The sequence below is a fragment of the Camelus ferus genome, chromosome 16 (assembly GCF_009834535.1).
Source record: "Camelus ferus isolate YT-003-E chromosome 16, BCGSAC_Cfer_1.0, whole genome shotgun sequence".
Taxonomy (NCBI): domain Eukaryota; kingdom Metazoa; phylum Chordata; class Mammalia; order Artiodactyla; family Camelidae; genus Camelus; species Camelus ferus.
The window spans coordinates 36,983,302-37,000,193 of record NC_045711.1 but is presented as its reverse complement, the minus strand read 5'-3'; the positions used below and the strand labels follow the sequence as shown (position 1 = coordinate 37,000,193).

Below are 16,892 nucleotides of genomic sequence, written 5' to 3'. Positions count from 1 at the left end.
CACAAATTCTCTGCCTGTTTTTCTTTCTGTGAGGTTGGATATTAGATAAGAAAGATTACCTTCTTTTTTGGACAGTCAGTAAATTGGCTTTGAAATTTTGAAGTACTGTTGGAGTCTTAGTTTTATATGTGGCTGTGGCTACAGATAGCATGCGAGAGAGCCTGTTTTAATTTAATAACCGTTATTTTGTTTTTTTGGTTCATTCTCACCTTGATTTTGGTCTTTGAAGCAGTCAGGTTATATCCATGGACCCCTGAAGGGTACTGGTTTCAGTCTGTTCTAACAGTAGGCAGTTCTTTCTTTTGGTACTCTATTAGATAGGTTACAGTTAAAGTGTATGCTTGAATTAATGTTTAAATAGAAAAAAAGGATCGGCTCATTAGGTTTTGAATAAGGTTATCCACTTGACTCAGGTGCTAATAAATCCTTTATATCTAAAATATTCAATATTGCAAAAGACAAATTTTAAACAACCATGTTTTCTATTATATGATTGACATTTTAGGCTAAATTCAGGATTTCAGTCATAACATTAATTACCAACCCTCCAAAACTTTAAAGTACCAGATTATTCAAGTGGGAAGGACAGTGATAAAATTTTCAAGGTACATAATTTACAATCATCTTTATATAAATTGCTTTGGCAACTAAAAAAAATTGAGTATGCCAAGTTCTTTTGGATTACAAGCAATGGGAGCATTGAGTTTTATCAATTTCACTATAAATCCTGTCTGATGCAAATTTTACAACATTTTCATAGGCTGTAATTCAGAAGTACAATACATAAGAACCACCCATTAGAGGGTATACAATAGAAAGGGACAACCAACTAATTTGAGAGTTATCTGCAGGGTAACGTGATTAACAAAATTTCACATTTTTGTGTTTGGTTTTTGTTAACTAGCATTTCATTTCTTACCCCTGTCATGTAAGGGTTCCCCAGAATTTTTATTCTGATTTGCTTGGATTAGCGTAAAGGCAGAGGAAATTTTTCATATCTGAAGGAGGTCAGGTTAAGTCCAAGGATATTGGAATGGTATTGGTTTATTATCTACCAGCATTATTACTTGTTAATAATGAAATTTTAAACTTAGCACCAGTTATTATCATTTAAATGAAATTTGATTGGTTTTCTGACATGAGTGACGCTTAAGGTTAGAAACTAATACAAACTAAAAAAAAAAAGTAAGTATTTTCAACAAAGTAATTTATTTATTTTTCTTGAGAGACTAAATTCAGTACAATATTTGTTCTCATAACATCCAACGTGTCTTATATCAAACTTAACCACTTTCTATGCAGTGACTGTGGTGGGATGATCTATTTTATTTAACTACCCTCAATGTAATTCATTTGGGTAGTTCTAAGCATTTCAGTGATCAAAATGTTTCTCCCTACAGTTACTCCTGCATCCTCAATCAGTTTCTTCTGCACATCATCTAAAGAAAATTTATGTGGTGTGATTACACTCCTTTTTTTAATACCAGGATTTCTAAAACTAGGAAAAACACCAACATTTAAAACATTAGTGTTTCTAGTCAAGGATAGTTCAATTAAATTTCATCAGTACATTATATTATAGTTTAATTCATGCGAGAAATGTTAAAACCCAAGATCTTCTGAGTCACATAATACCAACATTCGTATTAATGAATAAATACTCGGGTTCCATACAAAGATAGTAAGTGATGAGAAACAGAAAAGGCCAAGCTTTCAAGCGCTCTTTTAAAAAAATACAGAAGCAAACTAATGAACACAACTACACAAAACATACACTAACCAATTGCAAACTAAACTAGTGAAAGATTAACCTTAAAAAAATACATTTTAGAACTTCGTGATACCCTCATAAAAGGCAGCAAACTAAGGGTATTAAAACAATAGTCATTATTTTAGTTACTGTGCATCAAGTCTAAAAGGTCCAGATACAGGAAATATTTTGGTTTTGATTCAATTAAAATATTTTAAAACTGGAAATATTTAATAATTGATAGTATAATTAAATTGTAAAGAATATACACAAATGATTTGAACAGGTTTTATATTCAGTAACTTGCATGGTTTTTACACTGGCACTTTTATCACTAATTTAGGAGAATCAGATGCATTTCCCTCCATATACTTAGGCACTAAGATTTCAAATTTATAAATAAGGTAGTATTTTAAATATTAAATTTTTACATGAATATTGGGTTCATCCTTGTTTTCCTTTGTTCCCTAGGTATTATCCAGTTTTGTAAGGAAAACACTTATATCACAATCAAAACTTGTCTTTGTTACTAGACTGTAGCCATAATTGGGTTACAGTCACTGAAGATTCATTATTTGGAATTATACTTACTAAGGCAGACCTACATGAAACTTATTTTCTAGAAGAACTTCACATTTGCATTTACCTGCACTGCAGAATGAGTTTCAGTAATATTTTAGTTGTTAGGAAATACTTAGTTTACTTAAACTTGTTATCTTTGACTACCTGGAACTCCTAGAGTAGTCAACTTTACCTTTGAGTTCTCTTTAAACTATATCTGATTCATTCCAAATAGAAGATTTTTAAATAGAAGTTAGACTTCTTTAAGGTATTAACTTTAAACCTGAAAGAAAATTAATGTACTGAAATTTTCAAGTTTGACAAGTTCATTAAAATTTTTTAGCAGGTCTTGATACATTTACTTATCAGCTTTTTATTCTTTCTGCTGGCATTTCCTTAATGTTTGTTTGCTTCACCTCTCTGGTTCATTGGATTGCTACTATTTAGGCTTTCATGGACTTTATCTTCACAGTTTACTATATCTTGTAAAACCTTCTCCGCATCTGTTTGGCCAGCTGTACTGGCTGTTTTTGGCAAGGTCATCTGCAGTGCACACCACAGGGTAGTGCGTGCTTTCCGAGTAGCTACACACATCTCTTTAATTGCTGAAGCAAGGGCAAAAACATCTGTAAATAAAAAACCCGGGGTCAGTTCATATTAGATACCATTTAAGTACCCCTTAACTCTTACAAAGCCCAGTGCTGTGCTATTAAATGATCAAACATTATTATTTTTATGAAAGAAGGATGGCTATTTGAGCTAACCAAAGTACTTGACTTACTGTTTAAAAGTGTTAATACTTGTACGACGATGACTATACTTTGGGAAGAACACAGACTGACAAGAGTTATTATAATTAAATGGATAAAATTAGCAAAATAGATCCAAGCAAAATTAGCAAAATGGAGTAAATTATGTGGGCACTATGTAACAATTTATTCTTCGTTTTTAAGAATTTATTCTTTAGTAAGTGTAAATGTTAGAAATCCAACTGTTTAACCTCAGAATCTGATTTTATTAACATTCAAATTATCTCAGTACCTTATCAAAAGAATATGCATTAGTACCTCTGTCATCTTGGCATCTAGGAACCCCTTGCCTTTGCCGATTTGAAGCATTAACAATTTCGTCCTTTCTACGTGACTGTACAATGTGAATGGACTCCAAGTGTCTATCAAGAGCTGTAGAGATATTGGCATGAAGGGGAGAGCTTCGAAGACGTTCCATTTTGCCTAGTAAAGTCACAACCTGAGGGAAACATTTTAATTTTGATGAGGCATTTAACCACATTGTCCTGTCATTAACTTAAGTATAAACAAATCTTTAATGAAGCAGAATAGAGATGAGAGCAATAATATTTATTCAAGAAATAACTGAATGCTTACTATGTCCTGACACCATGCTGGTAGAAACAAAGATGGAAAGTCAGTCTTTTGTGTCTACTTGTATATATTATTCTAAAAACTTCCAGAGCAATCAATTACTGGGAATAAGCCACAGTGAAAAAGTTAAACATTCAAATATTCCTATGTTATTAACAGTAAGTGCAAATATAAGATCCAACATTATTTCTGGCAAATAAGAGAACAGGCTGCAAATAGAGCATTATTAGGAGTCATTGTAATCTAGAGGGAAAAAAAATTGAGCTAAAAGTGAGAAGTCCTAGATTGATTAATCTTGAGCTCATCAAGTCCTTTCTGGGCCTCCAATATTCCCCTTTTGGAAATCAGAAATAATACTGGCTAGCAGTAGTTTTAAGGAATCCATAATTCAGAAAATACTGATTTAAATTTTTGTTGAAATAACACAAAATAAATCCTACAGCTATCAAAACTGCTAAGGAAAATTGGGAAGTCTCAATCTTGTGGTTAATTAAGCTTAAAAAAGGGCACTGTATATATTAGATCAGTAAAGGGGAGTATGTTTCATAGTTGTGTATGTCAAACTTGTTTCAAATTCTAAACTTGGAAGGTGTAAAGAAAGAGAACTTTTTTACCTTTGGGAACTAAATGATTTAAAATTCACATGAACTTGGTGTTCAGTGATTGAAGAGAGTAGAAAAATACCTCTCAATTAATAAGCTAACAGCACTTGAATGAATGCCTCTAACCTCACACTCCTATCAAGTTCCTTTGGAATAAGTCTACTTCAGTTAAAGCCCATGGAGAAAACACAAGTGTACAGGTATTAAATATTTTCCTCCCAACTGTACAACCAGCCATATTCTTGAGGGGAAAATAAGGCAACAAAAGAAACAATACCATAGAAAAAACGCCAGGGAACTACAAATTATGTAACTTTAAAATAAGATAATCATTTCCAAATGATACATGTAAAGAAAGAAATTTGCACAGGTGATTTTTAGTAAACTTTTAAAAGTTTTTTTTTTCAGAATTCTATAAAACCAGCAAACTAGAAAGTAAAACATAAAGAAATCTTTTTGCCCTTTGTGTATTATTGATCTAATGATGCTAAATATAGATAAACAAAATTATTACAACAACTATAAACATAACCTTCTAAATTAGTGTGAAGACTAAGTAAGGCTGGGAAAAGTATATTTTTTAATATCTACAGTTAGCAATCCTTTGATTTATTGCCCAGAAATGTATTACTGAGAAAAAGGAATTTTAACTTGCACCAGTTTTAAGAAAAAAATAAAAGACTGAAGTTTTTAATAACATTTGGCTATAACCCATGTCAGTATCTGACTATATCATTAATAAAGTTCATTGTACAAATTTACAAATTTGATTAAAAATTTAGACTGAGGCTGAAAGCTAGTTCTTTTTCCACTGAAGTAGTTCATATCTGTATTTTAAAGACAGCATGGTATAAATAAGAAACTGATGTTCAATAAAGTAAGACTCTGTTGTGTTGATTTTTCGAATTCTTAAAATGGCTTTTATTCAAGCACAGAAGCAACCTGTGTCACTGCATGGTATTTCCTGGGAATCTTTATCAAATTTTATTTGGAAAACAGTTAAGTTTTTAAGAGAGGAAGGTCAGAAAAGAAAAAACTTTATTAAAGTTGCTTAGAAAATTCTGAAATTACAAAGGAGATAATAGGAATAATCATTCTTACCATAAAGATTCTTTGAAGTGATACACTGCTTTTCCCAAACAAGGCTATTTTATAAAATTATGCATACCTATATGCTTCAGTTTATTAGGATTTAATACATCATTGGATATACTTAATAGTGTGTTACCTCAAGAGTACAGGGATAAGAAAATGGAATATGGTAAGTCCCTGTTAATATACCATCTTGTATAATGCAGGCATAGCTTGCTCATGAAGCTAGAAAACAAATGTTTGTGATTAAGAAATGGGACTTACCCTATAAATAATATTCAAAATGCTTAAAAAAATTTCCTGTTGAGGATTAGCTCCATTGCTAATTTGAGTTTCTTGAAGAGGAACCACTAAACCTACTGTTTAAATGACTGAGTGGGGCTATTTTCCCTTTCCTAATGACTAATCATAGTTCTAGGACCAAACATGGTAAAGAATATATAAATGTGATTTAAAAATCCGCCAGAACTCTAACTTGCTGTAGTATTTTAAAATTTTATCAAACAATTAAAAAATCCACTATTGGATATTTTTACAGCTTACTCTGGCTTGTTCTCGAAGTTCATCCACAATTAAGCGATCAACTCTAGATGGGTTGGAGGTCAGTCTTGGAATTGGAGTATTGTTAGTACTGGACACTTTTTTCCCTGGATAATTCTTGGCAAGGGCCAATTCAGTCTGTAAAAAATTACTTTTAGATGTTAAGTTTTTAAAATATGAATCAGTCATGAATAATATTTCTCATAGGCCTAACAAGTAAACTGAAAACTACTCTTAAATAAAAATTGTTTTAGTATCAAAAGGCAACAAATTCAAACCACAATACCACAGTATTTTTCTGTCATATTTAATGCATAAAATACCTGAACATTTCAACAGGTATTTAATACTTCACAAATTCAAAGAAATAAACTTAACCCATTAAGGAAAACATCTACCTCATAGGCAAATAAACTTCAAAATAAAAAATTTTTATACCCCAAGCTTGTTTAGACTCTAAGTCACACAGTTAGTTCTTTATAGTGATGGACTTAACAAATACTACACATTACAGAAGAATTCAGCTTACACATAAAGCAAGTACTCTTTCTTAAACTACACTAAGTTAAACAAAGATATACCTAAATGGATAGTTTTGTATTACCTTTTTTCTCTCCTTTTCTAATGCTCTCCATTGTTCACAGCACTCTTCTAGACGAATATGAAGTTCACTGGCTGGTCCACTACGAGTTTTAATTGGTCTTTGAAATCCAAAAGTTGGTACAAGACCAGAAAAGGAATTATCACCATACATCATATCATTAAAATAAGGGTATAAATGGCTTAAGTCATCGTAAGAAAACAAATCATAGGAATCCAACAGTGGAACAACTGAATGGCCAAATGGGTGGGTGGGTCTTAGGGGAAACCCATTTGAACCAAGTTGTTGAAAACTCTGATTATGCCTTAAATCTCCCATCATAAAATTATTAGAAAAGCATGACGTCTGTGTGCGATTCACACGGCTGTTAATATTGTCTCCACTTCCCTGTCTATGGCTATTAAAATGACCCTGTGACTCCAACAGGTCTTGATAAGTATTTTGAGATAAGCCATCTAAATGCTTTGGACCTTCCTCAGGATCATAATGTCCACTCTGGGGCTTAGCTTGAAAATTATGTTTGTTTACATTTTCAATGATCCCATACTGCTGAGCTGAAGAGTTATCACAAAATCCATTTGGCTGCTTTATTTTTTTATCGGTAACAGATTCAAAGAGATTTTCTTCTCCAGTCTTTGTCAGTCCTTCCATGTGATTGACAGATTGAATTCTTTCTGCACCATTGTAACCAAAATCAAAACTAGAAAATGCTGAAGAGTTTTCTTGGCAATACTTCTGAAATAAATTGCTATTTGGGGTTAAATTTGTAGATGATAGTTGGGGGTAATCTGAAGAACGGTTAGAACCCTTTGAAGCTGCACTTAAATGACTACTTAATTTCATCAAGTTACCTTGATTTCGATAAGGAATAGGAATGTTATTTTTTGTTTGGACATTCATCCATGTTGTTCTATTTAAGTTGATACCTCCTGAAGATGTTGCTGAGTTTGCTAGTAAATTCACTGATTTAAAATACTCAGAATTTGGAGGGTCAGATTTAGCAAGCTGTTGCTTTTCTGTGGCATTAGCAAAATCATTAGCTGCACAAGCTGTGTGAGGTTTTAGTCCATATTCTGATTTTAAGCCAAAATCAGCAGTAAATGCTGCCTCCTTTGCAAACTGTTTTTCTGTCAGATGTGGTGTAGTTTTTGGAAATGTGAAATTCTGCTGGTCAGGTATTGTCTCCTCCAATTTTTTCTGGTTTGCTGGTTTAATCTGAAATAACTTTGTGTAGGTGTCTACTTCTACAGTTGGTGTTTCAGGTGTGCCACTGGCTAATTTTTTACTATCTTGGACACTAAAATTCAAACACTTATTCAGCTTAGCCTTATTAGGATGAGCATATTCTGGGTATCTACAATAACCTGCATTTTCATTGTATCTATTACATTGGGAAAGAAACATCTCTGCCCTCTTTTGCTGTAATGGAGCTTCAAGACCTTTAGCACATATTTTCTCTCTTCCGTAAGAGTACGTATCAATTCCTGACTCTTTCATGATGTCAGACAGACCAGTTTGTGGTGTAAAACAGTTTTTGATAAATGGATATTCTTGAAATGTTGTCTTAGCTGTATCATTTGTCTGAATATTAAAACAGTTAGAATGATCACTTCGTGAGGGGTACATCCATTGTTCTTCAAGGTCTAAACCAGTAAATCCATGATAAAGTTCATCTATTTTTTGTTGCGGTATGAGATTACTATTATGCAGATACTGCTTTTCCACTGCTGACACAGATTCACCGCTATAAAAAGCTTGCTGAGAGATGGCTATATCTATTGGCCTTTTGGTTTCTGTTAAGAGGTCATGGTGATCTGCAAATCTGCTTGTGTTCACTGGCCAAATTGACTTTAAATTGGAGAAGCAGGTCCTAGAACAAGTAAATATATTTAATTACAACTTAGGTTTTAAAAGTCTTTACTCCTTTAGTGGAGAAAGGTTTTCAAAAACATTTTTATTGACCCACCTTACCATTCTCTAATCCTTTCCAACTCTGCCTTATAAGCTACCATTACATCTAAATAATATCACTTGAAATGTGCTATCTGCTACACAAATATGCATTTTAATCTTAATATGTCTTTACTATACTTTTCCAAGAGACATTAACTATGGCCTGAGGCTGGTGACTATATGGTCTTACGTGAATTGCTTATATATAGTAAGTAGAAACCAAAATAAGTTTTTCCTTTAATTATTATATAATACAAAAGTGTTGTTGACCACAATCCCTTTTTACAGAAAAAAAAAGTGCTTTGCTGAAATTATCATTGAAATTAAAAATTACAATTAGTTAGATGAGTGCTACATATTTCCCTATGTATGAAATAGGATATTTGGGTAACATGGCTTCCACACCCCCCCAAAAAAAGCATATTTTTAAAATGTTTACTATATGAATAAAATCCATACATATTTCTGCACAACAATAATAAGTTTTATTTTTGGAGGTATAAGTATAAAATTCTTTGGAATTTATACTCTTTAAGCCAAATTTCAACTCATGAACTCAAAGGAAATAGCTCTGAATTATGCAAGACCAAATCAAAGTTCTTAATAGCAAATTAAACTGTCAGTTGTATGGCAAGTACCTCAGCAAAATCAAGGCTTCTAGAAACAAATACCTGAATTAAGATGTCTACTGTCAGATGATCCTCTATTAAGTAAAAATAAAAGTTAATAAATAGGGTAATCCAGTATATGGGAATTTAAAAGTTTATTACACATTATATAACTCATATAATATACTAACCCCTCAGCAAAATATGGCTGTGATTTATCTTGTTCTTCCAAAATGTTAGACACAAGTCCATATAAGTCTGTTTCACTACCATAGTCATTTCTTTCTGTTTGAATCCTAAAGATAAATGAATATCACATGTAAATTCTTTTTCTCATATTAAAATACAATATATTGATTTCTGTTTCCAGACTTATTCTACCCTTATTTTTCTATAAAATATTTGGATTGAAACTATGCCATCATTTCAAATAAAGAGGGAATGAGAACTCAAGAATATTTTCCACTTTAGCATAGTGTTTATGCTACATAAGTATTTCCTCCTTCATTCCAAATCCTGTGACCAAGATATAAATCTCTGATCTATGATGTTGTACACAAGGTTGGTACCATGGCTGCTCCTGAAAGCATGTCGAGTCCTATTATACATCATTCCATCAACATTTGTACAGTTTTTCATTTGCAGTTTGAAAACCATATAAACCTGCTGCTCTATTTTTGTGACTCTTTATACTAAATGTTGGATTAAAAAGTGAAATGTGATATGGTTATCCTAGATACCACAGCAACACTGCAGTTGTCCCATAAATTTAAAAGATTTGGGGGCTATCCCTTAATCTGCCAAAGAAGTGACTGATGCTCCATGTATCTGAAATCCTACTTGGTGACTAACACTATCTAAATAATAAAAAATGTAAAAACCACAAGGAGATGGAAAATTGGTGCCTTTTTACCTCTTTTGGATTTGGGGCAATTTGTTCCTAGAAGTAATATATTATTTTAAATTGTAACTTCTTGTTTTTTTCATATTTTATTTCTAATATTTCACAGTATCAGGACATTTTAGAAATAAAAATATCTTATATTTGTATAACACTCAAACATTTCATTGATCTTCATAAAATAGGAAGGGCAGGTATTAGTAATCATTAAGCTATTGGGTAAATGATCACTTGAGACATTAAGAAACTTGAATTTTTCAAAGGTATATGATTTACCAAGCTTTGCTATACACTTGCTGAACAAATGATCTGCCTACAAGTCTAATGCATTTTCCACTACATCTTATTTCATAAAGATTCAATAGAAAGCTTTTTTGTATAATAATGCATTAGTATATGTCTAGAAAAATATTCAATGAAATATATATCAAACTGTTAACAGTTGTTACTGAGAAGTGGGAAGGCAGAGTTAAGGTGAACTGCTTTCCTTTATATATTTCTGTAAAGTCTGAAGTTTTTCAATGAACATGTATCAACTTAAAAAATTATTTTTTCTAAAAATATATAGTCTTTCTAATAAAATCACTATTTTAGAGAACTTACCAAAATTTTTACATTTTTAACAATTTTTTAATTAATAAGATTTTAAAAATAATTATTTCCTGGTTAAACTAAAGATGTATCAGCCTTTTATCAACTGCTCCCTTGTTATAATTAACATAAATATAGTGTCACTCTGTTAAGTTTTTTTTTTTCTTTGCAATGACCTCCTGTAACATTCTATACTTCTTCCTTTAAACCTCACTATACTTGCAGTGCCTGGCAGGTAAGTAATCATCATCATTATCATCATCATCATTATCATCATCATCAGTCATCATCATCAGTCATCATCATCATCATCATCGCTATTATAAGTATAAAGGCAGGAATAATGTTTGCCATGTTAATTCTAATATCCCCAGTAGGAGAGAATCTGGCATAGAGTAGGCCCTTATTATTAGTGGATCTGAATAGAAAAATAATTTAAACTATTTATGTTTGATAAAATCCTGTTTGTTGTGTACTTCTAAAGGAAAAAGTTACTGAAAATTTAGAATTGGATTAAAAAAATAAACGGAAAAACTGTAACTCATTTATATAAGTTATCTTTAGAAAGAACTTAAGATTTAATCACTAAGGGTTGCCTCTAATGAATGAAAAAAAGTAATTAGAAAAAAATTATAGAAACATAACTGCTTAGTTTACAGCTTCTTAAAAGTTTGACAGACATAAAATCATAACGTCATAACATTAAAATGCTGATATGGGAAACAAAGAGTTACTATAACTGGGTTCCCATGTAATCAAACTTAAAAAACAATTTAGCCTGAGAAATCTAATTTATTAATTTACCTGTTCTTTACATTGATCTGAGAATTAGAGGGTTGCTTAATATCATCTCCATAAGTAGACCATGGTGCATAGAAAAGTGAAGAATCTACAGAACTTGCATATTCTGTTGATGAAGAAAGTGGAGCATAGGTCTGCCTTAGGTCAACATTGTCTTCATTCTGAAATTTAAAGACATGATGGTATATGAGACACATCAAAACTATATTACAGAATATTAGCAAAATAATAGGAAATTTGAAGAACTAACACATGTATGAAAATTGGGAGACAAATCCAGACTTAGCCGTTAAACTTGCTTTACAGTAGGGGTTGGAAAATTTTTTCTGCAAAGGGCCAGATAATAAATATTTTAGGTTTTGCTATGCTAAGATCTCTGTTGAAAATCCTCATCTTAGCTCTCCTAGCACCAAAGCAACTCTAGACAATATGCAAATGGCATGGCTATTTCAATAAAATTTTGTTTACAAAAACACGCAGATTCAGTTCCTATCCAGTACTGTTGCTTATTCCTGGTATAAACACCTACAATTATTGCAGTTTAAATTTTTTGAACAGATAAGCATTATGTGGACTGTAGCAGTATTATTTTTCATAAATATCTACAAAATTCAGTCTTAATGCCCCTAATCTGTGAAAAAAAAAGTGAATGTACATTTACACAGAATTTTCTTTTTTTAAAATTTATTATTTTATTTTTTTTGTGCAGTGGGGAGGTAATTAGATTTACTTATTTATTTATTTTTTTGATGGAGGTATTTGGGATTGAACCCAGAGCCTTGTGCATGCTAAGCATGTGCTCTACCACTGAACTATTATCCTCCCCCCTATACAGAATTTTCAAAGAAATCCCACATACGTTTATTGTGTCAACTTTATGACATGAATATTCTCTCTTTTTTAAAAATGAAGAAACAAAAAAAATAAAAATGAGGAAACAGAGGCTACACGTTACTGAGCTAAGAGGAGACAAAACTAAAACCCAAACTCAAGGCCTTCGTACTCCTACTCTAGGGCTTTTTAAATCAATATCTTTATGTGTAACTGAAAAATTGTGCTCTACACTGGAAATTGACACAACATTGTAAACTGACTATAACTCAATAAAAAAATGTTTTTAAAAAAATTTAAAAAAGAAAAAGAAATCTTGGCTCTTTGGAAAAAAAAATAAAACAATATCTTTTAATTTTCAGCCTAGTTTCTATTTCCAAGAGAAAAATGTAAGAATGAGACAATACTAAAATATTATGATAGCTTCAGAAATTTTAAAGATAAAATTAGAATGAAAAACAAGCCCATTTTTCTTTTTCTTACTACTACTATAATGAATTTTGAGTAAATAAGGTAAAAAGTTTGAGTTTTAAGATTTTTAATGAATTATTTAAAATTCTGCCTCCTTCCAAAAGGAATTGTGGTGCAGTGAAAATACTGCAACTCAAATTTTAAATACTTAAAATAGCAAAATGAATTTTAACAAACAAATAAAAAAGATTTAAACTAATTTAGATGCATTTTATTCTAGAAAATGTTTCTTTAAAGAAGTCTGAAAGTATAGATTCATAATTTTTAACTCTCCAAATAAGGAACTACTAAAACCAGAAATGTAGTAACTATAAATATCCAGACACAGACACAGAATAAATGGTATTTTCTTATAAATACAGAAGATATATAATCCTGGCTAAAAAAGATTTTCTAACCACTTTTATTCTGTAATCAAAATTTATGTATAAAGAGAGAGAAAATGATTAGATCAAATCATTCTGAAATTTTTGTTCTTCATAGACATAATTGAAAACATTTTGAATATTCATTGAGTTTATACTATACCAATAAAATATGAAAATTAATACCTTCCAATCACCCAAATTCAAGAATCTCAAATATTTTCCAGCCACTTCTTTACATTCTGGTTATGATTACTATTTGAAACGTATACATTATAATATTCTTATCTATGGCTTATATTATGGTAACTATTCTGAAGCTGGGGAAACTGAGGCACAAAAGGGATTTTGCTTAGAGTGCCACTAAAAATTATTCTTTCAGAATTTATAAGATTTGAGTATTAAAAAAATTAAATCCTTTTGATTTAAAAATTAAATCAAAAGATTGATTTAAATTTCATATTCTAAAATAAAACAAGCAACTAAAGTAATGTACTGGACTCAAATATAATTATACTTTAAATATCTGTATCCTTTTCAGTTAAAACATTTCTGGAGATTAAAATGCAAATACTTAGGTTTCGCATATTAACTAATCTAGATAACTGCAAAGTGTATCACTTATATCCTTGATATACTTAAAATAATCAACTGAAATTAAATCTAGGTAAACTGTAGTAGCCATGTAAACGTTACAGAGAGCTGTGAAATCCTGGTCTTGCCATTGAAAAGACCTGGGTTCTACCTGGGCTTTGTCACTTAGGGCACAAATCAAACTCTCTGAGCCTCAGTTTCTCCATCTGTACAGCGGGCATAATACTATACAAGACTGAAGTATGAATTAAATAAAATTATTTCAAGATATTATTCAAAGTATAACAATATCAACATTAATGTCCTGGTTAAATAATTTAAAATGAAAATGATTAACATTACCCTAAGCTTAACTGAACACGATTAACAAAACAATGTTTTAGGTGAGGTAAAAGATAGCATGTAATCTCAGACATTGTTTAAAGCCAGAGAATAAAGGAGTAAAGAAAAATTTCATCTTTAAATTATCAAAAGTTTGTTTGTACCGACTTGCAATAAATGCCTGAAGGAAAAAGTATTTTATGGCCTTACTAAATAAATATGTATTTTCTTACATTTCGGGCATCATGTCACGCTGAGGGTAAGACGAAAACAAGAATTAATGAAAAATCTTATTCCCTGTTTTCGAAGCGAGTATGTATTCTGAAAACTCTGTGTTTAAAATAAGGCATATTGTTTTCTGGTGTCTGGTCCTAAACGTGGAGCAATTCAAAAACCTATGTGAATCGGCTCAGGGTTGGGGGCGCTGGATTTGATGGAGAATAAATCCTCTAACAGAGGCAGAGCTGAGTAACGGACCTGCGATTTGTAGCAATCATAGAAGGAAGGGGAGCCAGTCAGCATCACGCTGTTGAAGACATCTGTTAACCGACTGCTGGCGTCGGCACTGAGGTTCCAGCAGCGATTCGCACCTCCACGGAACGCGACTTTCGGCTGCACCAAACGGGAATAGGAAACGGGAGACAGCCATCAAGCAGGGCAGCGCCGGGACCGAAACGGCTGATGACGGTTCCACCGCGCCTTTGCGCCCACCTTCACCCGGAATATGTTCCGAGGACACTCATTTGGGGGCCCCGCGCTTCCGCCCCCAGGGTTCCCTCTCTGCCTTCTAGCCCTATACCCCGGGCGCCGCCCTCGCCCGCCCGACGGGGCGGCCCGGCTCGGCCGCCCGTCCTGTCAGCCCGCGCCGCGATCCCCAGCCCCAGCCTGACCGGCTGCCGCGCCTCCCGACCGTCCCTGCAGCGCGGCCGGGGCATCCCGTCGGGGCTCCTCGCCGGCGACCCGGCCTCTCCCGCCCGGCCCCGGCAGTCTCAGAGGTCCGCGTCTGACGATGGGCCGGCTCCTCAGCCTCTCCTCACCGTCGCCGTCCTCCAAGCCCGGCCGCCACCCGGACCTCGACCGTCCCCGCCGGTTACCTCAAGTCCCTCCCTCAGGCCTGTGGGGTGAGGGGGCGGGCGGGTGTCTCCGCCGCTCACCTCCATGGGGCACCCCCAGCCCCTCTTGGACTAGGCACAGCTCCTGGGGTACGGGGGTGAGGGGGGGCGTCGAGGCCCGGCTCCCTCAGCCCGCACCCCGCCGCTGCCGCCGCTGCAGCTGCCGCCCCGGGCGCTGCCTGGAGCCGGTCTGTGGGTGCGGGGGCCGAGCCAGGAGGGAAGGGCGGGGGGAGAGGCCGTTACATTGCGTACCCGGGGCTCGCGACCCGGCACGCGACCTGGCGCCGGCCCGCCCCCTCTGGGGAGGCCCACCCCCCGCTTCGCACCCCCTCATTGGCCCCCTGCCCAGCCAATGGGCAGCCGCCTCCGGGGCCTGTTACCCCCAGAGACAAGGCCAAGCAGGGGCGGTTAGCCGACCTCGCTCTCCCAGAGCCTCTGAGCTTTTCCCGCTCAAAGTAAACGTGTTCGGGATTGGCCTGGCCAGGCAAGCGCCCGCCCGATGATTGGCTAAAAGGGCAGCCGAGGGGTGGGGCGTGCAAGGAGGAGTAGGAGAGCGCGGGCCTACCCCGTGGGAGAAGTGATGGAGGTGGTCGGAAGATTTGAGAAGTCGCTCAGCAACCCGCCAATAATCCTGAACCTATCCGCTGCGCAGCTTGTGCCAGCATTTCAGTTTTGCCCCTGGGTCTTCCTCTAACTCCCAGAATCCTTTGGCGCCGCCCAGAGAGTAATAGACTTGGGCCCGTTTACGGAGGGTGAGGAACCACTTATGGAGTTGGGTGCTGTCGTGAGAGCCCCTTCCGAGGGGGAAGAGAGCCGTCCTCTGTCCTAGGCCCCAGGCTTCTGTAGGGGTGGACGCATTTTGGTGCTAAGGAACTCCTGAACAAAATTCACTCTGACCTATACCGGACAGGCCGTTGGCTTTGGCAGTCCTATTTGAGGATGTGATATCTCATGTTTTTGTCCCCAAACAATGCTAAAAAATTTTGTGTGTATTGAAATATTGAGGATGATAAAAAAAAAACAAAAAACAACAACAACATAGTAGCCACCTTTAGAGTGTTTATGTTTAAAATTAAAACCTGAGAAGCACTTGGTGAAGTGGAAGATGCTCTTTTAACTCAGGCACAAATGGGAATAGGATAAGGGGACACATTTTATTGGTCCTTATTGTCCTGATAGCTATTTCAGATCGCTACTCAGCTCTAAGTTAAGAAAGCTGATCAGGTGAAGTGGCTGTACCAATTACATATATTTCCCTACTTCACCCTTGGAGTTGCTGACAAGGAGCTAATTTCCCCCTTGCATTAAGAGTATGTCTTTTCTCTCTCTTTTCCTGTAGTACCTTGAAAAACTATGAATGCTCTTATGTATCTTTTTATTGTAATAAGATATGCATAAGATTTACCATTTTAACCATTTCCCAGCATATAATTCAGTGGCATTAAGTACATTCACAATGTTGTGCAATCATTACCACAATCCATTTCCAGAAATTTTTCATTATCCCAAACAAACTCTATGCCCAATAAAAGTAACTCCCATTTCTCCTTCCCTCCACTCCCTGGGAACCTCTATTCTACTTTCTGTCATTATAAATTTGCCTATTCTAGGTTCCTCACAAAAGTGGAATCATACAATATTTGTCCTTTTGTGACTCTTATTTCATTAGCATAATGTCAAGTTTCATCCAAGTTGTTGTACATGTCAGAATGTCATTCCTTTTATGGCTGAATAATATTCCACTGTATGTATACCACATTTTGTTTATCCATTCATCAACTGATAAACACTTGGATTGTTTTCACCTTTTCATTAT

At 34.8% G+C, this 16,892-nt stretch overlaps 1 protein-coding gene across 1 annotated transcript; it reads right to left on the bottom strand.

Moving 5' to 3' along the window:
- Positions 1-2,707: 2,707 nt before the first annotated feature.
- On the bottom strand, positions 2,708-15,438 carry MEIOC (meiosis specific with coiled-coil domain). The gene is made up of 8 exons (XM_032457372.1): positions 15,059-15,438; positions 14,442-14,576; positions 11,386-11,543; positions 9,281-9,385; positions 6,532-8,398; positions 5,931-6,065; positions 3,379-3,559; positions 2,708-2,937 (listed from the first exon to the last, which is right to left on the bottom strand). Exons 1-8 carry the CDS (start codon positions 15,122-15,124, stop codon positions 2,708-2,710), a joined length of 2,877 nt encoding a protein of 958 aa, XP_032313263.1. The 5' UTR covers positions 15,125-15,438.
- Between the last annotated feature and the right edge of the window lie 1,454 nt (positions 15,439-16,892).